The following is a 25,883-nucleotide window of genomic DNA, read 5'->3' as shown; positions in this document are numbered from 1 at the left end:
TCCATTTATAAACTACTTTTACTTCTCTGCCTCAGTTTCTGCATCTGTCAAATGGTGATAATGATATTTGCATTACTTATCTCAGAATTATGGTAAGGAAAGTTTGTAAACCATAAGGTGCTACATAAATGTGTTCCTCTGTTCCATTCTGGCACCAATCCTCCCAAGAATATGTTCAGAGTAACCATTCTTCTTCCTGTTCTTCCCATCTTCCAGCAATGACTCACTTGAGCCTGAGACATTACATGAGATTTTAAAAGAGTGTGTGTGTGTGTGTTTTAAAAGAAATATTATAATATTCTTTTTGTGGAATATATAAGGCAGAAGACATGTGAGCAATAAGATTTAATTATTATACTCCATAGCTAAGAAGTTTGGTTTTAAACCCATTTGGAGAAAAAGCGGCCTTTTCTCCTCTTAAGTAGACTTGAATAGTCTATAATTCTTTGAAAAAGTCTTCAAAATTATTATCTGATATAGTCTATAAGAACAGTAAGGGCTAGGTATGAGAGACTCAATTGTGTGTGTATGTGTATGTGTATGTGTATGTGTGTATGAGAGAGAGAGAGAGAGAGAGAGAGAGAGAGAGAGAGAGAGAGAGAGAGAGAGAGAGAGAGAGAGAATGAGAGAGAGACAGAGAGAGAGAGAGAGAGAGAGGGAGAGGGAGAGGGAGAGGGAGAGAGAGAGAGAGAGAGAGAGAGAGAGAAAGAGAGGTGCTTGGAATCTAGTTATAGAATTTAGGAGGATGGCTGCTTGTTGATCCATGAAAGTAAAAGATATCTGATCACTATCATAATGAAACTTACTTGGGATTGTGGAATCATCCTGTGTGGATGCTTCTGACAGCCTCACCAGAAATAGGCTCTTCAATGACAATTCATCTAGTAATTTGGTCTCTGGAACCAGTGTACAGTTCAGCTCATTCTTGAATGCTGTCAATGCTGGCTTAAAGTAAAAGCTGTGACTATGTCAGCAAGCAGGTAAGCCTCAAAGGCACACTGATAAACATCAATGATGCACCTATACTTCCATGGATCCATGATCTCATCTATGTGGACACTCCCTCTACCCCTCCATATTCTGTGTGATTCTGTCGGTGTCCTCAGAAATCCTAGAGACTTGATCTCTCTACTATATTTGAGTTTTCACTGACTTTTTTCATATTTTGTGGATAGCAGTACAGGACTCCAGCTATCCTTCATCTTTTTAGCACTGTAATCTATGAAACAAATACACCATAGGATTATTATAGAAGAAAGATATTTTTGATTCATCCAGGGCCTCCCTTTGCAGGGGCTGGATCTAGCCTCAGTCAAAGGATACAACCATATGCTCCAATATCCATGTTGAGTATGAAAATGTTTTTTATGTGGTCAGAGTTATAATACTACCTTTTAAATCTATTTACTTATGTTATATGTAATCAGCTGATTCAAAGAATTTACAAGACCCTATCACATTGTAGCTTATTTTGTAGGATGGCTCATTTACAACAGGCCCCTCGGACCAAGTACATGGAGCTAGTATGGAATAGTTCCTCCTTGAAAGTACTTTTTAAATCGGACACCAGTCTCTTCTTTTTTCCTTCTGAATTCCTGGCACACTGAGCACTGAGGCGGGGGCACACATCTCATCCTTCCCCATTAAAAACCTCACTGCCCAGGGAGGTTTATTGCAAGCTAAGTACTTTGCTTCACGAAGGCAATTTATTTTTGACCCTTATTATTTTAGTGTGGGTGATGCAAGCCCCGCATAACAGCGCACTTAGTCAGCTAGTGCCTTTGAGTCTGAGGACGCTTCATTCATGACAGTGAAGGAGAGAGCGCAGCGTGGCGGCGATGCCTGGGGTGCTCCTCCAGCAGATGTGCTCCCTGGAGGGAAGGCTGGCTGGGCTGTGGGTCCGGACCTTTTAAGTCCAATGGATAAACTCCAACTCCGAAGTCAGTTCTTTAAGTTGAATGAAGTCTTTCTCCACCTGCTCCACCCACCCGCACCGTAGCCCTGCAGTCTGCTCCCACCCTCTGGCCCCCAGCTTTTATTTTGCAGCGGGTCATAGTAGTTAGGATTTGCAAAAGCTATCCAGGCGTAGGGCTGAGAACTACAAGGCAAAGTTGAGAGAGAAGAGAGAAAAAAGCAAAAACAAACAAACAAAACCAACCTAAAATAAAACTAAGAGGGGTCCCTGGGTGTATATTGGGGAATAGGATTAGAAAGAGAAGATGATAAATTGAGTTACTCCCACCTATTCTTTGGTAGGCATCTCATTTCTTCCCTCTCCTCCCCAAAGCTCAGCAGGTAAAAACTAGGAGGTGATTGGGCAGCCAGCTACTTGTTCTTTTGGTGCTGGGGTTTGGAAAAAAAGAGGGAGAAGAAAGAAAAGGAAAAATAAGAGTAGGGAGAACAGAGAAAATGGCAAAAAGGAAGGAAGAAGTGAAGGGAGGAGGATTAGAACGAGAAGGATTAGAACGGGGAGAAAGGGAAGAGGAAAGAGGAAAGAGAAAGACGAAGAAGAACAAAAAGAAAAAAAGAAAGGAGGGAGAGAAGAGCAAAAAGGAGAAAGGAAGAAGAGAAGAACAAAGGAGAAAGAAAAGAGGTAGAAGAGAAAAAAGGAGAGGGAGAGAGAACAAAAAGAGAAAGGAAAGAGAAGACAGAGGGAAAAGAGTGAAAGGAATGGGAGAGGGGGGAGCCAAAAGGAAAAAAAGGAGTAGGAAGAAGAGGAAGAACAACGAGGAACGGAGAAGGAAGGGTAAGGGAGGGAGAAAAAACAGGGAGGTTTAGGTGGAAGAGCAAAGAAGAGGAGAACTAAGGGAGACCTAGAAGAGGGCAGAGAGTAGGAACAGAAGAAAAGGGAAAGGAGGAGAAACCAAAAGAAAGGAGGAGGGTAAACCAGGAATGAGAAGTGGGAGTCGCTCATCCAGCGGAGCCTAGCCGGGGAGGGGAGAGGAGGGGCGGGGCGGGACGGGGAGGGGCCGGAGCGGGAGGCTCGGGCAGAGGGGGCTTGTGGGTAACGGGGGGCCGCGGCGGCCGGAGCCGGGAAGCCCGTACTGGGCGTGTGAGGGCGAGTGTGAGGAGGAGACTGAGGAACGTGTGAGGTGCCGAGCTGCGGGCTGGGCGACGATGGGGCCGGAGCAACAGCGGCGGCGGCAGCGGCGGCAGCAACGGCAACAGCAGCAGCGGCAGGGGCAGCGGCGGCCGTAGCTGCCCCAGCCGCGGTGCGGGCAGCGCCCAGAGCGGCGGCCTCTCCGCCAGCCCCGTCCTTGCCGGGAAGGACCGGGACGGCAGCGGCAGCAGCGGCAGCTCCACTTCCCTCCAGTTCACTCTCGGCCCCTCGGCCCTCCCGCCCCCAGGGAGCGGGGCCCCGAGCGGGACGAGCCCGGGATTGTCTCGTGGATGTTGGCGCGGCTAGGCGGGAGTCCCGGAGACGGCCCGTGAGGCAGGGAGCGGCCCCGAGCCGGAGCCCAGGCCGAGCCCCTCACTTGCCGCGTCTGGGCGGCGCTAGGCCCCGGGGGTGGGGGGGTGGCCCCGAGCCCCGGAGGCGGGAGCAGGATGAGCCAACCGCGGGTCGAGAAAATGTCTGGCGCCCCAGAGACAGAACCGTGGAACTGGGCCTTCGCGAGCCGCCAGAGGCAGCTGGAGGCCATGATCCGGGACCCCCGCTCCCCAATCTACGTGGAGAGTCTCTTGGTGAGCGGGCAGCGGGCGGGGAGGGAGCTGCGGCAGCTTTGTCTGGGCCTGGCAGCTTCTAGGGTTGACTGCCGGTCCTCAGACAGACAACCCCGTTACCCACTGTCCTTCCCTTGCCCCTCGGAGTCTGCCTCCTTGCCCCACCCGTTCCTGTTGCAAATACCCACGCCCCCCTGCGCAGGACCTGTCTCTTCACCACCCCCTTCCCTGACTGAAAATGGGGACCCTTATTTTATCTCCCCGCTTACTCCACCTCCTACTTCCTGAAATGAAAGTAGGGACCTTAGTTTTTCTTCTTTAGCTTTTGCCTCCACCTCCAGTCTAAAAATTGGAACTCTCATTTAGAACCCCCTCTCACCCCTTATTCCATCACCACTGAATATGGGGACCTGTTTAGGCACTCTTAATCTATCTTCCTTATTCCTTTCACCATTTGTTACCAATTGTTCTAGGGGCTGGGGTGGGGAGACCCCCGCATCCGAGCCCCGTCCTTTTGGAAATCTGGAAGTCCCTGGAAATGTCAGGGTAACGTTTCCTCCTCCTCCCCCAAATGGAATTGATTACATTTGGATGTGTGGGTAGGGGATTCCTGTCTCCAGGAAAGGGAGACCCACCCCTCCTTAAACCTTTCCCTAGCTCTAAATGGGTATAGTATGAATGATTGAGGCCATCTCTCCCCCACTCCCCCTTTTAATCCTGTTTATTTCTCTTATCCCTGACCAACTTTATGTTGGATCATACGAAGGTAAAAGTCTTAAATGTTTTTATTCCTCTCTAAATACCCTGTATTCTCAATATAACGTGTTTTGAATTTTCCCAACTTCAAAATGCACTCAAAATTGTTGCACCAGACATTCAGTTTTGAACTGTAATATGAATGTAATCTTCCTCACTTCCCCCATCTCTTTCCAAATACATCAGACCCAGTTAGATGTTAATAATCAGCTAAAGACTGACAGTTGGCTTTTGATCCTTTCAGGAAGGAGGGAATTTGCATTTGAAATAAGTAATATAGAATTGATTGCATGATTCTTATTTTTGTTAAAGTTAAAGAGTGTGACAATTTTTTTGAAGCTCATATGCAAAACAGTGTGGACTCTATACACTGAAGAGGAAAAGAATTGGGAAAAATCCTTTTGGATATTGGGTTTTTCTCTCTGATTAGTCAGATTTTTACTGATTTTTTTACTTATCCCTTCCAAGATCTGTGAAAATATTGGAGATACAGTCTCAATTTGGAAACTTGGTGACTACATCCTGAGGAAAACTATTTCTCTTCCTCTTTCCTGTGACTGACTTTTTACTGCAAGCAGTTATCATTTGAGGCTGCTGGAGTCATTTGCAGAATGACTCAGTCCTATTTGTCCAAAGAGCTAGAACTGACTGAGCAGCATGTGTCTATAGATGCAATGTGCTGGGCGTGATGATCTGGAGCATTATATCATAGTGTTTGAAGTTTTCATGTTTTCAAATTTTTGCTTGGTGTGCCGGGTCACGTGACACCCACAGGCTGGAGGAAGTGCTGGCTTGGAATAGGAAAGACTGCATAGAGAGCATGAATTTTCTTAGGCAATTGGGAGAGAGAGAGAATTGTCTCCGGGCTGTACTCCCAGCATTTTCACTTTGGTATTTTGCTGGGAAAACTTTGACCTAAGGCCAGAAAGATCAGTTAAAAATAGTACAGCAAATCTGAAACTTTAATCAGGGTAATATTTAACCCCTGGCAAAAATCTTTTCACACTTTGATTCAATTCTTGAATTATTAGAGATGATGATGATGAGGAGGAGGAGGAGGCAGTTTTTGGGTTGGATTGAGGCTAATTAGCTCTAAGAAGATAATGCAATGCTAAAAGACTTTAAATCAATCAGAAATTCATAAGACAGACTGCATCCTGGTATTATTAGCTCTGGAGACAGAGAACTTGTGTTCAAATTCCTTCGATAACTCGTGTTTCCTTGTGTTACCTTGGGGTAGTGTTGAGTTTCAGTTTTCTTATCTGTAAAATGAAGGGTTGGCCTAGATGTAAATTTATGAAACATCACTGCACTATTAGTTCAAATGCTAATTTATTGAAGTAATATTTTGAGTCTTCTATAATAAACATCACTGATTACATGTCTATAGTACTTTAAAGTTTACAAAGTGCTTTACAAAATACATTCTCCTTTGAATTTGACAAACCTGTAGCATATTATTCCCATTTTACAGAGATTTAATTTCAGGTCTAAGAACTCCCAATTCCATTCACTTTTGCACTGCAGCATGATGTTTGCATACCATCTGCTGTTACTGTTATTAGTTTGATATTCAGTATTTGTATCTGTGCTGAAAATCTGTACTGGATGTTATTCTATAAATTAAATCTCTATAATTCTATCTAAGACTATAAAATTAAAATTCTGCTTTTTCTCCTTAGAACTAAAGTTCTTATTTTTAAGTTTGAAGTGTTTAAATTTTAGTTTTCTTTAGTAATATAGAACACTTTGTTTTGATTCAGTGATGAAAATGAATACTTAATAAGACTATTTTGAAGTATGTTTCCCTGGATACTACTAGTTACTTATATTAAATATCTAAAATTAAAAAATATGAAATATAGACCAGTTAATTGTTTTTTAGGAGATTATTTCTAAGTTGCAAATATAAAATTGACTTTTCATGTTTTTTCCTTTGGGTTTGGCATAAAAAGATGATGATTAGTTTTTAGTATAGAGAAAATTTGAAAGTAGTCTTCTAGAGGATATAGTATAAAACATAAAACATTAAAGTAAATACATTCTACAGAGGAAATTCTAGAGACCCATCTAAAATAGTTAACATGAAAATTATCTATGTGTAAAAAATACTTGTGGCATTCCAGGAATGGGGGGGCATGAAAAATGAATTTGATTTCCCATTTTGCTTCATAATTTCCATTTCCTCCCTTTTTACCCTATTCCCCATTACTACTAAAGTGTTTATAGATTTGTTTAGTATATTTCAAGCCCCAAAGGGTTCCTTATCTAAGGTAGTTTGGAAAATTCTTTACAATAAAAGACTTAAAAGTGAGCATTAATTATAAGCGCAGAACAGATACATGGTGTTTTTCCTGCTAAATATATTTTCATGTATATATTGTTGGTTAGGTTACAAGCTGGGCTTTACTTTAAAAACAAGGATAATTTTTTACTTTCTTTTAAGAAGAATATTGTTTTATTGGAAATTTTTTTGTTAAATACTTTCGAATAAGTGTTATATTGACAACTAAAAATCATCTAACACAGTGGTTCTCAACCTTTCTAATGCTGTGACCCTGAAATACAGTTCCTCATGTTGCAGTGACCCCAAACCAAAAAATTATTTTGGTGGCTACTTCAAAACTGTAATTTTGCTACAGTTATGATTCAGAATGTAAATACCTGATATGCATTATGTATTCTCATTGCTACAAACTGAGAGGTTGAGAACCACTGATCTAAGAGGCAATAATCTGAAGGATTAGAATGATAAACCATTGTAAAGATCACATTTTTTTTTTCTGGAGAGATTGGATGCTTTATGTCACACCTTAAGATTGTAGAGCATGTCATTTGATTTTGAATCTGCTATATATATATTATATATATATATAGCTGTGTGACCTTGGCAAAGTAACTGTGTCATTGAACCTTAGTTTCCTAATCTATAAAATGGGGATAATAATAGCATACTTTACAGGATTGCTGTAGGGATCAAATGAGATCCAAAACACTTTGCAACTTTAAAAATACTCTATAAATGGTAGCAGTTTTTATTAGAACAATATGGTATTGCTTGGAAATTAAGAAAAAAGTTTCAAAATAATCCAGCCTGTTATAGTAAGGATCTGATGTAAAGGATTTTGATATTTGATAGACAAACATTGGTCTCATTTTCATAGTATCAGGATTTTTATAGTAAACTTTTGGGAAAGACACATTTCTTTGAGTAGTTTTGTTAGGATTTTATAATTTTTCTAAGTGTTTAGCAAAAATCATTCTATTTTGGTGTTATAAGAGTGGATTTATGTTCCTTTTAAAGATCTCATGTTCCTTAAAGATGAAACATTTAAAAAATTCAAAGGAACTTGTGGACTACCATATCTTTTTATCATAATCATCATCTAATTCTTGTTTACATAACATGAAGCTGTTTGTGAAGTGTTTTCTGAACAATTTAAAATTGTTATCTTTATTTTACATCTGTGGCAAGTGAAGTACAGACCTGTAGGATAGGCACTTAATAAATGTTTATTGTTTTCCTCTATAGCTCCTCCCCTTCTGCTCCCCTCTTGGCTGAGAGTCTTGCCTTATATTTTACTGAAAAATTAGAGGCCATTCACAGAAATCTGTCTCTTCTCCCCTGTTCATTATCTCACATCTTTTAGATGCCTTCTTCCACCATCTTCTTCGCTTATTTATCATAAATATCATAAAGGAGAGGAAAGGTAGATATATTCTGATACATACTTTAGATTTTCAGAGAGTAGATTCTAAAGGGGAAGATATAGGATATATAGGATTCTTGGTTCCAAATTCAATAAAAAATTTTATTAATCACCTACTTTGTGTAAGGTACTTGTGTTGAGTATTAGGCGTAGAAAAACAAAATTAATTGTCTTCCTCTTTAAAGAGCTTGATTCTATTGAGAGAAGACAACATGTATGGTCTAGGGCAGTGATGGAATGTTGCCCCCCTCCCCCTGGCCATGCTGTGTCTCCCCCTTACCCCACACAAGGGAGGGCTGGTGGGTCAAGTGAAGAATGTCCTCAGAGAGTGTGGAGGGAGAGGGGAGTAGCTCAAGTGCTCTGTTCCCCTCCAGCTCTGCCACCTGTGAGCTGCCTACCTTACCCCCTGTATGCTCTCATTGGGCTGCTGGGCACAGGGGTAGGTAGGGGAGGTACAGTGGAGAGGGGGAAAGGAGCAGCTCTGCCTGAGACCCTTTGCCTTTCTAGTAACAAACTTGGGGTGGGTGGGGAGGGGAGGGTGGCTGAGTGCTCGCAGAGATTGCTCTGTGTGCCATAGGTTCTTAATCACTGGTCTAGAGGAAAAATGTAGAGGTAGAAATTGTTAACAACTGGGAGGACATATATTTTCAAAGGGCTATGGAGTAGTATATGATATACAGTTGGATTTTGTTAGTAAATTGATTCATATATTGAGTAAAAGAACCCCAGAGCCATCTGTAGTGTCCATTCTTAGATGTAAGAGCAGGCTGGAATTGGGAGGGTTCTATATAGCTTGAGTATGCTTTGGATGTTTAACAACTACATTTTGCATTTTTATGTTTCTTGGTGTTAGATTTTGATGCTGTTTCATGTTTTTAAAATTATGTTAAGGGAAAAATGAATGGAAAAGTACTTATTAATCACTCTGGTCAAAGCTCTATACTAAGTGCTTTGAGGATACAAATAGAAAAGGGAGACAGTTCTTGTTTTCAAGAATCTCACATTTAATGGGGGAGAGAATACTTACAGAAGTTTTTAACTGCAAGTCAAAAAAACATTTCCATACTTTAATGTACGGTAACTAAGCAGATGGTAATGTCTCTTCTTTGCAATTTCTACTGGTAAAATCCTATCTGTTTCTGATGTCAAACCTTTTGACAGTGCCAAGGACTTTGGTGATAAGGACTTTGTTTTCTTGATCTCTATTAGGCAGTAGCATTCTTAGAAGAAGTTGTCAGGCTAGATCTTTTTTTGAGGGTTACTTCAATGAATAATATTGACTGTAGGGGGTAGCCTGGAAGTGGATGCTGCCACTCTTAGGAATCTTCAGGCTGACCTGTTGGTTCACAGTTGGTGGTAAGTTGAGTGAATTTCTTTTTTAAAGTCAGATTCCCTTGAATGATGGTTTTGAAACTTGGCCTGGAAACAGGGCTAGAGGTCTGATTGGGGGAGGGGTGTTGCTTTTCCAAGGCCCTAGGATCAAATACTAAGGTATCTCATCAGGCAAATACTAAGGTATCTCATCAGGCAAATACTAAGGTATCTCATCAGGGTCAGAGGCATGGTAGTGATTGAGGTAAGAGCGAGGTGAAATGCCTTCTCAGAACTAATGTTCTAAAAGGTTCATAAAAACTGTTGGTTCTCATGTTCACAGGGAGAACATAAAATCTGTACTGTAGATGATAACATGCGTTATCTTTTTGGTGGATCATATAAATGGGGTGCTAAAGATCAGCTGGTTCAACACATGTGTTTCAGAGGTGAGGAATTTGAGGTCCAGAGAGGTAAAATGCATTGCCGTGGTCACTCAGTCCGGAAGTGGCAGAGTCAGGAGCTGAAACCTGGTCTTCTGACTCCAAATTCAGTGCTCTTTCCGCTTTCTTGTTTCTTGCTAAAAATAAATTTATTAGGTAATTTGCAACCTTTGCTCATATAGTGGCGCAAGAATTCTGTAAGTTATCCAAGTTAGGAATAAATTGTGCTCAGTTCTTGTTTCCTAATTTGTCTTATCTTTTTCTGTTTTAGGGGTCCATTTCAAATGCTTTGTTGAAGTTCAGATTCACTGAGGTTGACATTTTCAGTTCAAAATATGCAAGATTTGCATTCCTACCCTCTAAAAAAGCAATTCCAAAATCCCACTTGTATTAGAAATCCTTTAATCCTTAAAATCCTAAAGGAATTGGAAATAAATATTTCTATATGAACACTGGACAGTGAACATGTAAAGAGTTGTAGAATCATAGAATTTAGAGTTGTAATGAACTTTACATGTCATTCATAACAACTTTTCATAAAGTATGGGAATTGGATCAGTGTTGTCTGTTTTTCTTGATGTACTGTTTAGTTTAATCCTAATCTTTTTTTTACTTTCATAAGAGGTTCTGGGTCTGTTTCTCTTTCCATATCTTTGCAGCAACATGACCTGATGGTACAGTCAAAAGTTTATGCACGATAAATGCTATTAGTTCCCTTGTACCCATGGGGAGAAAATAAAATTGGTATTTACAGATGATAGTGTGTGCTATTTTCTTGGTTGACCTTAAGCACTTTTTTTGGACTTCTTATCTTAAGTGCCTTTCCACCTGAAAAGTCCCAGAAAAACAATTTCATTGGCTTCTTGCTTTCTTCCCTCCACTGAGAAATACCAAATCTTTTTCATAGGTTATTTGCAGTAGTTTAAAAAGCATATTAGCATGATGTGTAAGACAATATGTACTGTCTCCTAATTGCCAGATAGCTGGAGGTATCACCTTTTGGGGCCAAAAAGCTATAAATGAGCGTATTTTGGGGTCATGCTGATGTAAACAGGAAAATTTTAGGATCCATGCTTCTCTACTCACAACCAGTTATGGGAAAGATTTTTCTAGTAATCCAAGTTCTGAAATACAGTTATGCTAAAATATAAATAGATATCAGTCAGTTTTAGATAGATTGGAGAAGGAAAGTGAGCTTGAAAGAATTCAAGGGTAAGGCTGGGGTAGAGATGTTAATTGTTTTTTCTCTCTTAGAGGTAGTATTGTTGCATCTTTTGCCTGTCCCTACCCCTACCTTCATAGAATTATAAATTCTGAAAGGAACCTTAGTTCATCTAGACTAACTCCCTTATTTTACAAATGAGGGAACTGAGGCCCAGAAAGGTTAAATGACTTTTGCAGGTCACACAAATACTAAATGACTTGAGATGGGGATATGAATATTAGTGTTTAACTAGGTTTTCTTAAGCCTATGGATATGATCTAAATTTTAAATTCGTATTCTAAATTTGGGGCACAAAAGTGTACAAGAGTATTGTAAGTGTACAGTAGGGCTTTCTCAAGTCAGTTTGCCTAACCCACCTTGTAAATATTCGTACCACCTCTGAGGTCTCTTGAATGAAAGAGCCTGGAGAAAAGAGATACAGAATTCTTTTTTTAGTTGTTGTGTGTAAGTACTTATACATACACTCTGTGTATATACATGCATACACTTTCACTGTTATTAGAGTTGTTTCTGTTTTGGGAGTTTCTACTTGCCAGATACACATACATACCTGGGAACACAAAATGTGCTTCGGAATGCTTAGATCATTTTTTAAAATTGAGAGGTAGTAAACAGTCTTTTCTAGAGAAATCATTTCAAAGAAAAACTTAATTTCACATTTCTGTCTGCGTTCCCTTGTTTGCTTTGAAAGGTATATGAACAAATAGATTATGCATAGTATTTCTCTCCTACTTCTCTGTTAATGTGGGTATATTACTGGAAACCTTACTTTTGAGGTATTGAGGTATTCATTATTAGATAGCTTTAATCAGTTTTTTTGTGGTTTGAGTTGAAATCTGTATCCCTGTAACTTCTTTAGGGCTGAAAGAGACCCGAGTTTCTTTCTTTCTTTCTTTTTTTTTAAATCCTTACCTTCTGTCTTGGAATCAATACTGTATATTGATTCCAAGGCAGAAGAGCAGTAAGGGCTAGGCAATGGGGATTAAGTGACTTGCAGCTCAGTTATACAGCTATGAAGCCTCTGAGGTTAGATTTTAATCCAGGACCTCCTGTCTCTAGACTTGACTCTCAATTTACTGAGCCACCTAGTTGACCCAACCTGAGAGTTTTTAATCTAGTTCAGTTCTTTCACTTATAGAAGGTTAGGCCTAGAGAGGATAAATGGCTTCTTTGAGGTCATTTCAACTGATTGCTTCTCTTTGTTTTTCTGGAGCAAAATTCAGTAAGTTTGTTCCTTCTGTATAATACCTTTTCAACCATTAATATGAAGTTATTTCCCCTTAGTTTTCTCTTTCCTTGGCAAGACACTTAAAAAACCCCAACATTTTCTGGCATAGTTTCCAAATTTTTTGCCATTTGTGGTCATCTTTAGATACATTGTACTCTGCCAGCTTTCTTTGTGGAACTAATTATGATGATAATAATAATTACTAGTATTTAAATAGTGCTTCAAGGTTGCAGAGCTCTGTATATATATTCATTCATTTGATTCTCATAATAACCCTGTGAGGCAGGGGCTATTGTTATCTCCATTTTGTGGATGAAGAAACAGGCATATTAAAGAGATAGAGAGACTTTCCCAGGTTCATAAAACTAAATATGTGACTGAGTTATAATCTGAATTTAGGTTTTTTTTTTTTTACTCCAAGTTTAGTACTCTTACCTGTTATGCTACCTAACTGAAAATAATCCATATTAATCTGATTAGCTGAGACTATAACAGATGTCATTTCTTAGTTACTATGTTACGTACTCACATTTAAGTTTAAGTTTTTTTTTTTTAATATAAAAACAGGTCTTGGTTATACCAGGCCAGATGTTTCTCATCTTATGTTTCTTTAATTTTTTGAACCTAAATGCAGAGCTTTACATTTATAACATTCATTATGGCCCAGCATTTCAGCTGTTTGAGATCATTCTGAATCTTTAATCTCATATTTTTATACTATTTGCAGATTTGACAGGTATCTCTTCATTTAAGTAACTGATAAAAATGCTTTATTTAGGTATAGAAGCAGAACATTGTGGCATTCTATTCAGCATTTAATATCAAACCATGAGTGAAAAAACCTTATGAGTAAGATTGTTCAACCAATTGCAGATACACCTAATAGTCTTTCTTTTAGCTGTCATTTTCTCATCTCCATAGGAACCAGACGATTTTGTTAGAAGCTTTGTTATACACAAGATAAATTATGTATTTTGCATTCCCTTTTTTCTGTCAGTCTAGGCATATTGTAAAAAAAAAGGAAATTGAGTTAGTCAGCTATAACTTGTGAAAAATGAATAGTTGGTAATGACATTTGTGATCCTAAGGATCACTTCAAAGTGCTATATAAATGTAATTTTGAGAGCCTAGCTTGGTTGAGTAGAAAGAACACTGGCTCTGACTAGGACTTAAAGAGTAGGGTTAAATCCTGCTATTAACATTTTATCTTTGGACAAATCATAGTATTTGTGGGCCTTAATTTCCACAACTATAAAGTTAAAGGGTTAGACTAGATGCCCTTTTAAGTCCCGTTTCAACTCCAATATCCATGATCCTGTGATGTTTTCTAAAAGCCCACAATCTCTTTGGTAATTTACCTATTAGAGGATTTTTTTTGAGGATTGTTTGTTGCCACAGTGTGAAGGTAAAGAATTTGGGATTATTTGGTTTGGAGAAGGTAAGACTGAAAACTAATAAAGAAAATGTATGTATGTATGTTTGTATGCTTGTTATAACAGAAGATAATGGCAGGTATTTCTTGTTTTCATTGCAGATGGGATTAGGGGAAATAGCTTAAATGGCACACAGTCAATCAACAAACATTTATTTTTGTTGTTCAGTTATTTCAGTTGTGTCCTATTCTTTGTGACTATGTTTCTGGTTTTTTTGGCAAAGAAATTGGTGTGGTTTGCTATCTCTTTCTCTAGCTCATTTTACAAATGAGGAAGTCTAGGCAAACAGAATTAAGTGATTTGCCTGGGGTTACATAGCTGGTAAGTGCCTGAGACTAGATTCAAGTCTTCCTCATTCTGAGACTGGCTCTCTATTCACTATCTAATTGCCCTTATTCCAGGTATGGGGGACAGCGAGTGCTAGACACAAGACATATGGTTTACCTGGAGACAAAATTGATTAGAAGCCAAAAGATGTGTTTGAATCCCTGTTGATGAGCCTATTGGTCATAGGCAAGTCACTTCACCTTTATTAAATATGGGCACTTCTAGTGGTAAATATTCAGTTTAATTCAGCAAGCATTTATTGAAGTCATTGTTGTAGGTTCTAGGGATGCAGAAGCAAAAATAAAAACAGTCCTTGACCTTAAGCTGTTTAAAGAATATTGAAATATACATGAAGTATATGCATAAGTACACATACATATGTATAAATAAAAGCCTTACTTAACACGAACAGTAATAATACTGATAACAAGTTATCATTTATATACTGCTTACTCTGTCTATGCCAAGTGATTTATAATTATCTCATTTGGTCCTTACAACAACCCTGGGAGATAGATGCCATTATCCCCATTTTACAGACTTGTAACTGAGGCAAATAGAAGTTAAGTGACTTGCCCATGGTCACACAGCTAATAAGTGCCAGAGGCCAAATTTAAACTCTGGTCTTCTTGGTGGGAGGGTGGGAACTAGCTTCACTATTTACTGCCAATCTAATTGCTTCTAACACTAGCATATTGATTTAGATTTTTCAAAAAGACTCCGTTTACTTGTCCACAATGTAAGAGGAAGGTTCTGTTTATATAGAACTCATTTATATGCCAACATAGTGTTAAGTGCTTTTTTTCAAATGTTATCTTATTTGATTCATAAAACAACCCTGGGAGGTAGGTGATATTATTATCTCCAATGTACAGTTGAGGATACTGAGGCAAACAGCCTAAATAACTTGCCCAGGATAACATAGTAAGTAAATGTCTCAGACTGAATTTGAATTTAGGACCTGACTCTCCATCTGCTGCTCTATCCATTGCTCCACCAGTTTCTTCTGAAAAATGCATTAGAGAAGTAATAACATTGACATGAAGATTGAGGTATGTTGTTCATTCTTCATTTTGAAGGGGATCAGTGATATCATGAGTAATGACTTGCTCATGAATAAGATTTGTGAGACAGAGTTGCACAAAGTCATCAGCCTCTCTTTTTTCCAGAGCATTCCAATCCACTGGCAAGACAAAAGTCAGGATATTGCAATAGATAACTATGTCATCTTCTGTGTCTGACAAAGCTCTAGGTGCTTCATTTGGTCTATTTCAGACCTTAATGAATGTTGGAATAAATTGTTTTCATCTGCCCATTCCACTGATGAGGTCTTCACATGATGGGGATGGGTATCTCCTTAACTTGTCAACAGTTGGTTACTCTCCACCTGGTTTAGCCCAATTATGACTGCTGTGTATGCTACAGCTTCTTGGAGCCAAAGGTAAGAGTTGGGTGAAAGGTAGACGGCAAAGGTGAATAAGCAGTCCTGAAAAGGCTTCCACAAGTTTTTGTACCAGAGATGATAGTCCTACCTGAACACCCCATAGGATTGTGAAGCCGCCCAATAAAAAGATAAATATTTAACACAAAATCTACTTAATTCCTTTTTTTTTATGAAGGTAAATCCATTCACAATCTTTTTTTTTTAAATTTTTTTTTTCATTCACAATCTTTTAAAAAGTGCTGTGGATAGTACTGTAAACTATGGGACTTCTGGACCGTTACATCTGGCCTAAGGCTAAACTTTCTTTTATGTGTTTTCTCCTTCAATTAGAGTATGGGCTCTTATGGTCTACCTTTTTTTTTTGAAGAAATTTTCTTTGATTCCAGGAAATTCTCTTTAATAATTTTTGCCATAATCTGTGGCAAAGCAAGTGTCAGTCTTAATTTCTTAGAGAGTTTTTTTCACTAAAACTACCCCATACCAATGAAATTATGAATCTGAAAAGAAATCCTAAATAACATCTCTGTCAACATAAAGCATTATAGGTTTTTTTTTTAACATTTTAGTTTTGAAAGTGCAATAAAATATTTAAGGAGCACTAGAAAATTGAGTTGGACCAAAAGATTCAAGTATGAATCGTAATAGGTGAGCCTGTTGGTAATAGGCAAGTCACTTTACCTTTATGAGTTTTCCTTACATATTTGAAAAGCAGTGTTATACAATAGAAAAAGTGTTGGTTTTGAAGAAATGCATTGCCTTTATCCCAGATCTGAGGCTTGCTAACTGTGACCAGTTAGGTGCAAGGCATTTAACTTTTTTGGACTTCAGTTTCCTCATTTGTGAAATGAAAGGGTTAAACTTAGGTGACTTCCGATGTCCCTTCCAGTTTGTAAGTCTATGATTCTGGATCTTATGATTCTATTTTTAAGGGAATTATTGGCCATTTTACTTGTACTCACTTTGCTGGCCCCTAACCCCATCCTACAATTCAGTAGAACCCTTTAAACACCAGGGAAGGAAGATAACTTTTCTTTCCCTTCTTGCTGTTTGTGCTTTTTGTTAGACCTTATGCTTGATTGCTACAGGAAATCATATTTGCTTCTTGAAGCCAGAGTATCTTTCAGGAATGTGACTTCAGGTACTAGCTAGCAAAAGATTTGAAATCTTTTAGGCACTTTCAGAATTATATATGGAATGTTCTGGAGTACAGGAAAGTCATTATGTACTCTAAAGAACCCTAGAAGAAGATGCTCTGATAGTTTCTTTCAACTTTCTGCAGCAGATGTGTGTCAGAGTAAAGCTTCCAGTCTTCTGAATGGGGAGATATCTTCTCTAACCTTAAAGAAAAGTTAGTTTCCTTGATTCTTCAGAAGGAAGGATAAGATTAAATATTGCAAAATAAAAACTTCATAAACCATTACCTTTGTAGTTAACTGAGGCAAGAGGAAAATAAAGGAAGACATTCATGAATTGAATACTTTAATTAAAATGTTAACTGCTTGAAATAGTCACAGTCCAGAAGATAAGGTTTAGAGCAGATTAGGAATCATCTAATCCATATCATCCATAAACCCTCATTTTAAAAGAGGTGGAGGAAATAAAAAATTCAAGTGACTTTTCTAACATCATATAGAAAGTAGTTATTTAGCTTGTGAAACAAACTAGTTTAGTATAAAACAAAAACTGTGAAGACCAAAGTATTATTTTTTCCTTAAAAAAATTAAAGTTTGGGGGCAGCTGGGTAGCTCAGTGGATTGAGAGCCAGGCCTAGAGACTGGAGGTCCTAGGTTCAATTCTGGCCTCAGACTTCCCAGTTGTGTGACCCTGGGCAAGTCACTTGACCCCCATTGCCTAGCCCTTACCACTCTTCTGCCTTGGAACCAATACACAGTATTGATTCCAAGACAGAAGGTAAAGGTTAAAAAAAAAATCAAAATTCATTGTTTTAAAAATACCTTAATTTATCAGTATCCTAACCACTTTGGTAATGAAAACACTGGTTTTAGAGTTTTAAAATTGATCTTTCTTTACATTTATTCCCCTTAAATGATGATGTAGTTCCTATAAAGTTGGAAACTATACAGTGAATAACAACTATTTTTCTAATCTAAAAAAAGAGACTACGCTGCCTTCTCATGCTGCCCAGCCAATTTATTTTGTTTCTTAGAGGGTATACTTCAGGAATTTGGAATCTGCAGTTTTTGAAGGATCCTTATTTAGGTTGCTTCTATGTGCTTTGCCATTTGCTACTTATATAACCATAAGCAGTCATGTAACCTTTGGCCTCATTTTCTTCATTGATAAAAATGAAGGACTTAGATTAGATGACCTCTGAGATTCTGAGTCTGTGTGAGATATTTAGACAAACCTGAAAGTTGGAATTTCTTTTCTTAAAAAATTTTTTTCCCCAATTACATGTAATAACAGTTTTCAACATATTTTCCGAAATTGTAAGATCCAAATTGTTTCACTCCCTTTCTTCCCTCCTCACTCCCAGCAACTGTAAGCAATTTGATTTGGGTTGTACATGTATTATCATACAGAACTTACTTCCATATTGGTTGTTGTTGTAAGGGAATCCTCATAAAACCAGAACCCCAAAATAAAACCACAAAGTAAAGTGAAAAATATGCTTTGATCTGCATCTGACTACCAAGAGTTCTTTCTTTGGGAGTAAAACATTCTTTGTCATAAATCCTAAAGAATCATTGTATTCCTGAGAGTAGTTAAGTCTTTCATAGTTGATCATCATACAGTATTGCTGTTACTTTGTATGTTCTCTTGGTTCTGCTTATTTCACTCTCTATCAGTTTGTATAGATCTTTCCAGTTTTTTTTCCTGAAAACATCCTGCTCATCATTTCATATAGTACATTAGTATTCTATCACCATCAAATACTGTAATTTTCTCAGCCATTCCCCAATTCATGGATATCCTTTCAATTTCCAATTCTTTCCTAACCACAAAAAGAACTCATAAATATTTTTGTAAAGTAGATCCTTTCCCATTTTTATTGAAAGGCTAGAGAAACAGAGAGAGCTTACCAGCCTCACACATGAAAAAAGAGCAAGAGGGAAGAGCCCCCGAAATACATACAAACGGAACCACACAATGTGGTGGAAAGAGGAGACGAATTCTGGGAAATACTGAAGGACTTCTGGGGGATGAAGTCCAAGGATTCAAAATTCTAACTATACACCACCCTTTTAAAAAGTCCTGGGGATGGGGGAGGGGGGCATGCTGGGTGGCTCAGTGGATTGAGAGTCAGACCTAGAGATGGGAGGTCCTGGGTTCAAATCTGGCCTCAGACACTTCCCATCTGTGTGACCCTGGGCAAGTCACTTGACCCCCATTGCCTAGCCGTTACCACTCTTCTGCCTTGGAGCCAATACAGGACAGAAGGTAAGGGTTTACATTAAAAAAAAAAAAAGTCCAGTTGGGATATAGATCTAGTAGTAGTATTATACAGGATCAAAGGGTATGCACAGTTTTATGGCCCTTTGGGCTAGTACATAAGATGTCCTAGCACTTCTGAAAGTTTTGAAACCTGGGATACATTTTGGAATTTCTGATTTTGACATTTTCTGAACATTGCAGACCTTTCTGAGTTTCCCTCATCCTCATATTCTTTACCACAGTTTCAGATTTCTCCTTTTTGCCCAGGCTTAGCCTTATACTTTTTGTCTATTGCCATCTCATCCTATTTCATCTGGGACTTTTTTGTATCGTTGATCTACAATATCATCCTTCCCACTGGTTGCTCCCCCTCACCCCCTTTAACTATTTGTCTTATAAATATGTTCATACTTTTATTCTAAAAAAACAAATAAATCTCAACTCTCCCCTTTTATCCCCTTTATTATACTTCTCACCTATCTAATAGCCTTAAATTTTTTTTAAACCCATAACCTTCTATTTCAGAATCAGTACTGAATATTAATTCTAAGGTAGAAGAACAATAAAGACTAGGCAATTGGGGTTAAGTGACTTGTCCAGGATCATACAACTAGGAGGAAGTGTCTGAGATCACATTTGAACCCAAGTCCTCCTGACTCCAGGCATGGCTCTATCCACTGTGCTAACTAGCTGCCCTAGTAAGAGCCTTTTAATTAGGGTTTTTCCTTTTAATTCTCATATTTCTTCAACTTATCCTTCAAATTGATACTCAAGTTCTCTTCCTAAAATGCTACTCTGAGCATATTATTTCTTTATTAAGAAATTTTCAGTTATACTCCCTTGCTAAGGAATAGTTTCAATTTTATATTCTGTCATTCAGGACTCTACACTCAGACAGTAACTTACCCCTCAAGCTTTACTATTCTTTTTCATGTACTGTATGTATCATTCAAATTACAGGTATCTTTTTCACCCCTTGGGGGGTTTGGGGCCCAGTGCCCCCACCATCTGGAAAATCTGAATAAAAATTTTTGGCACTACTTTTGAAGCAGAGAAGAAGTCTGAATTTTTTCTCTTTCTTTAATGGGGTACTTCCAGTATCTTATACACATTTATGAGTTACGAAATTTAAAAAGATATCTCTACATTTCTAGCCTTTGTCAACTGCTGGCATTTCACATTCTTTTCTTAAGCTTTAACTTTTTAATTTATTTTAACTTTAATAAAGAAATTGTATTTTCTGGTATTAAAAGATAAGCTGATATTATGCAAAACTATACACATTTTATGTATTTCTGACTTTATAAACTTTTGTCATCTGCAGGTGATCACATGTAGTCTGTGGTTTCTGCAAAATTCTTAAAAAATCCCCGTTTAATTTCTTATGCCCATGTGAGACATGTTGAAATGGCATTGGGGAAAGTCATGATGTGGAAGGATACCTGTACACTACTTTTTAAAAAAAACTCTTACCTTCCATCTTAGAATCAATACCATGTATTAGTTCCAAGACAGAACAGTGGTAAGGGCTGGGCAATGGATGTTAAGTGACTTGCTCAGTCTCATACAGCTAGGAAGTACCCGAGGTTGGATTTGAACCCAGGACCTCCAATCTCTGGGCCTGGCTATATCCACAGGGCTGTCTAGCTGCCTGTATATACTACTTTTTAACTTCTTGTTCTCTTCCTGACCTACCTCCTTGTCTTCAATTAATTAGGTGATACTCCAGACTTGTAAGAGACTCTCTTCACCTCCCATTTCCTTCTGTTAAAAGTCTTCATCTCTTTTCTGAGCTCAACTTTCTTTCTCCTTCTTGAAACCTTTATAGGATCACAACTTTAGACTTTGTAGAGACTTCAGAGACCATCTTAGCCCACTTCCCTCATTTTATAGATGAAGAAACTGAGGACCAGGGAGATTAAATGATTTGGCCAGAGATCACAAGGGTCATTCTGAGGTTAAATTTTAACTTAGGTCCTCTCACTGCAAAGGTAATGCTTTTTCTCCTGTATCTTGATTCTCTAATGATACTGTCAAAAACTTTCCCCTCAAATTTAAAGTGATAATTTGTCTCATTTTTTCTTTCCATTTAATTTATTGTTCTTATATCATAGTTATTGATATATGCATATTTTCCTTCCTGAGAAGCTATATTTTGTAGTGGTTAGAGCATTCTGCTTGGGGATCAAGAAGTCCTGAGTTCTGATACTACTGATTGTGACACAGGGCAAGCAGTTTAACCCTTCCATGTGCCCTAGGCAACTTGTTAAGATTTAAGTTGAAGAACGTGGTAGTTACAGATGTACACAGAAAGAGGAAATTTCCTTACTTGCACTAGTGAAATTATGTATTAAGACAAAAAATAAGTTATTTCATAATTAGGTTGAAAATTCCATTTGATATTGGAAACCTTGTCATATTTATCTTTATATTCTCTTCACTACCTAGCATTTTGCCTTATAAACACTAGGTACTTAATACGTGTTAGAATGGTTGATCTATGAAATTCCCATTTCATAGGAGGTTAAAAAATGATCTACTGTGTTAAGTTTTGAAGAGAAATTTGTACAGATGTCATTAATAGTTTACATAGTTGTGTTTCCTTCAGAGTTCAGGTCAAAGTCTATCTTGATGCATTTCTTGATCTCTTGCTTTAATCCTAAATTATCTCATATGTTCTTTATATGTATTTTGTATTTACTTATTTAGGTACATGTTGTTTCCTTTGATAGAATGTAAGCTCCTTGAGTGAAGGGGTTGTTTCATTTGTCTTTGAATTCCCAGAGTCTTCCATTATGCGTGGCACATAGTAACTTATTGAGAGCTTGTTCCTTTCTTGTTGATGGCATCTAAATTTATCATCCAATGTTATAGTGTGTAAAATTTCATCCTCTTGCCATCTTTCCTCTTAGTTACCTTGACCCCTACAATAGTATGTTCCAAAAGATCATAATTTGATATTAAAAGTTTTGTGCAAACTGAATCATCTATTGCAAAAACAAAAAAATCTCCTTAACAAAACTATAACTTCCACACTAGGAGTCTTACTTCGTTAAGTGATTTACTTTTTTGGGGGGGTATTTTTTTCTTTTCTCAAGTAACAGCACTTCCATATACACAATCAAACACAAAAAAGATTTTATATGAAAGTGACTATCTTATAGCATTTGCTTTTTAAAAAATACATAATAAAATTCAATACATTTGTGCCTTGTGCTTATTTCTGAACTTCCTTCTCTCTCTCTCTTTTTAAAAATGTTACAATGGGGGACAGCTGGGTGGCTCAGTGGATTGAGAGCCAGGCCTGGGTTCAAATCTGGATTCAGACACTTCCTAGCTGTGTGACCCTGGGCAAGGCACTTAACCCCTGTTGCCTAGCCCATACCACTCTTCTGCCTTGGAACCAATACAGAGTATTGATTGTAAGATGGAAGGTAAGGATTTAAAAAAAAAGAAAAAGTTACAATGGTTCCATTTTCTTTTTTTTCTTTATTTTTGGACATTATTATTGATAATCCTCTCAATTAAAAAGTGACAGAAAGGGGTAAAATTATTCTAACAAATAAATATAGGGAAACAAAACTAGTTCATATAAATCAAATTTGGCTGTATTTAACAATGTATCTCTATGTCTTGTGTCTGTCATTTTTCCTTTGGGAGATGGATAACAAGCTTTACCATAAGTCCTTTGGAGGCATGTTTGGTCATTGAATTAATTGGAGTTCTTAGATCTTTCAAAATTGTTTATCTTTACATTGGTGCTGTGGGCAGCTAGGTGATGTAGTGATAAAGTGAAGGATCTGGGTAAGAAGACCTGAGGTCAAATGTGACCTCAGAAACTTGCTAGTTGTTTGAACCTGGGAAAGCACTTAATGCTGCTCAGGCCTCAGTTTCCTCATCTGTAAAATGTGTTGGAGAAGGAAATGGCAAACCACCCCAGGATCTGTCAACAAAACTCCAGAAAGGGGTCACAAAGAGTTCATGCCCAAGAATGACTGAACAATAGCCACAGTGGTACCAGTCTTATATAAGCTATTTTACTTGTGGTTTCTAAATAAAGCTATTCTTTTGGTTTTGTTCAGTTTATTTGGTGTCATTTTATATAGCTCAAGACATTTCTTTTGCTATTTCTTATGGTTTAATAACTTTCCATCATATTAATATGCCAAAATTTGTTTAAGACCCTCCAGTTCTGCAAGAGGTAAACTAAGGCTTCCTTTCCCATTCTATTTTATTTTCCATATTGCTCATTTTTGCAAGTGAATAATCTTATAAAATCAAAACCTTCAAACATAAAACCAAATAAAACAGTGAAAAATTGTATGCCTTCATCTGTATTCCCAAGCCAACAGTTCTTTCTCTGGAGGTGGGTAGTATTCTTTTTCATAAGTCCCTCAGAATTGTCCTGGATCATTGTATTGCTGAAGAGTAGCTAAGTCTATCACAGATGATCATTCCACAGTATTGCTGTTAACTATGTACAATGCTTTTCTAGTTCTCTCATTTCATTCTGTATCAGTTCTTGTAGGTCTTTCCAGCTTTTCCTGAAATCATCCTGTTCATCATTTCTTATTGCACAATAATATTCTATCACCACCATATGTTACAATTTGTTTAGCCATTCCCCATTTGATGGACATCCCTTTAGTTTCCAATTCTTTGCCACCACAAAAAGAGCCATTATTAATATTTTTGTATAAGCAGATCCTTTCCCATTTTGAAAATATCTTTGGGATACAGACCTAGTAGTGGTATTACTGGTTCAAAAAAGTATGCATTATTTTAAAGCCCTTTAGTAATAGTGCTAAATTGCCCTCCAGAATTGTTGATTCAGTTCTCAGTTCCACCAACAATGTGCTACTTTCTGAATTTTGCCACATCCCCTCCAACATTTATTGTTTTTATTTATTGACATATTGGCCAATCTAATAGGTGTGAGGTGGTACCTCAGGGTTGTTTTAATTAGCATTTCTTTAGTCAAGAGGGATTTAGAGCATTTTTTGTATGATTATGGATAACTTTGCTTTCTTCACCTAAAAACTGGCTGTTCTTAGCCTTTGACCATTTGCACTTATCTTCTCCCATTTTAATCTCCCATTTCAAGATCCCAGTATTTGTTTTGCTTCTGACTGTTGTGATAGTATTGTCTACCTTCTTGATCCAACCCCCTAACTCTACCACCCCACCTACCAATCTTTTTGTTGAGTTTGGTTTATTTCTATGTGAAAAATAATTGTATTTGTGTTTAACTTCTCACTTATCTATTTCAGATTGGGTGAAGTTTGTGTGATGCCCACTCCTCCTGTTCCTTCCTCCATATTTGTATGTTCTTATCTAGAACTCAATTTATGAGAAATAGCAAGGTCATTGTAAAGAGATAAAAACTGTTAACTTATTCAACCAGTAGTAATATGTCAAAGTAAAGAAATTTGTTTTTAATTTGATTTCTTAAAAAAAGTCTGTGTGAAGCTTGGTAAATAGGAATGAATTCTTTTATTTCCCCAAGTAAATAAATATCTGGTCACATATTAGTATACTGAATAAAAAAGAGAAATAAATGAATATCAGTCCATTAGTAAGCATGAAATACTTATTACGAGGTACTGTGCTACACTCAGGGCACTCTGTTGGAAAGAAAACTTTACATTAAATAGTTTTATATTCTCTAAGAATAACAGGGATATAATGGAAGTACAAGCTATGGAAAATTAAAAAGTTATATTTTTTTAAAAGGACAATCATTGGGAGGTAGATATCTTAAGATGATATATGAAGAATGGTCCCAAGAGATATATCCAACTTTTAAAAACCATCTCATTGCCCTTTTGGTATGTTAAAGAAAAATCTTAATTGAACTTAACTATGGTCAATGATTAGTCATTCCTTTAATTTTTAGATTGGCATATTGAACTTCTAAACGTCATTATTGTTAAGATTAAAATTGGAGAGACTGGGGGGCAGCTGGGTAGCTCAGTGGATTGAGAGCCAGGCCTAGAGACGGGAGGTCCTAGGTTCTATTCTTGCCTCAGACACTTCCCAGCTGTGTGACCCTGGGCAAGTCACTTGACCCCCATTGCCTAGCCCTTACCACTCTTCTGCCTTGGAACCAATATACAGTATTGATTCCAAGACAGAAGGTAAGGGTTTAAAAAAAATTGGAGAGACTGGCAATATATTTTAATATTTTTATTAATCAGAAAGGAGAGGATGAGAGAATAGCAAGGAACTCGATCATTCTTAAAGAAAGGATTACTATATAGCCTCCATTTAACTGACTTTTGGCCTGTACTCTACTCCAGTATGCCAGCAGCCCTCAGTCAGCTCCAACAGGACCTCCTGTCTCTAGGCCTATCTTTCAACCCACTGAGTCACCTAGCTGCTCCCTACTAAATGCTTTTTGATTACTGTTAGGCATCCCAAAGCAGTTTCATTTTATCAGGAAAAAATTAAGACTTTTTTTTTGTACTTATATACTGATACACACTTCTGAAGATTGCTGTCATTAATTGTTATTTTTAAGCATTAAAAAAAACTTCTTTGGGCCTTTATGTTAAAAGCCATTTCACAAGGTTATTAAAAATCTTTAAGCAGGCATATAATTAATGAATAGGAATAAAAATAAACATTATATAGCCTTTAAAAATTATTGTATAAACATCTTTCATTTTGTTAGTATAGATTTCTTCTAAGATCCCTTTTTAAAAATTTTATTTATTTTTAATTTTTTAATTCCTTCTCATGTTGTGGAAGGTGGCTTTAGGTTCTTAAAAACTTTGTCAGGGGGCTGCTGGGTAGCTTGGTGGATTGAGAGTCAGGCCCAGAGCTGGAGGTCCTGGGTTCAAATGTGGCCTCAGACACTTCCTAGTTGTGTGACCCTGGGCAAGTCACTTGATCCCCATTGCCTAGCCTTACCACTCTTCTGCCTTAGAACCAATACCCAGTATTGA

The 25,883-nt window shown here is 37.6% G+C and overlaps 1 protein-coding gene across 7 annotated transcripts in view; it reads left to right on the top strand.

Moving 5' to 3' along the window:
- The first annotated feature begins 3,256 nt into the window (after positions 1 to 3,256).
- The window catches only part of ROCK2 (Rho associated coiled-coil containing protein kinase 2), a 199,142-nt gene continuing 176,515 nt past the window's right edge, over positions 3,257 to 25,883 (top strand). For all 7 annotated transcript variants that reach the window (XM_056813427.1, XM_001381617.5, XM_007476249.3 and 4 more), the window contains exon 1: positions 3,257 to 3,684. In XM_056813427.1, coding sequence (XP_056669405.1) covers positions 3,547 to 3,684 — 138 coding nt within the window. In that variant the 5' untranslated portion in view covers positions 3,257 to 3,546. The remainder of the gene's footprint in view (positions 3,685 to 25,883) is intronic.

Source organism: Monodelphis domestica, chromosome 1, assembly GCF_027887165.1.
Source record: "Monodelphis domestica isolate mMonDom1 chromosome 1, mMonDom1.pri, whole genome shotgun sequence".
Lineage (NCBI taxonomy): Eukaryota > Metazoa > Chordata > Mammalia > Didelphimorphia > Didelphidae > Monodelphis > Monodelphis domestica.
This window is presented reverse-complemented; position numbering and strand designations above follow the sequence as displayed.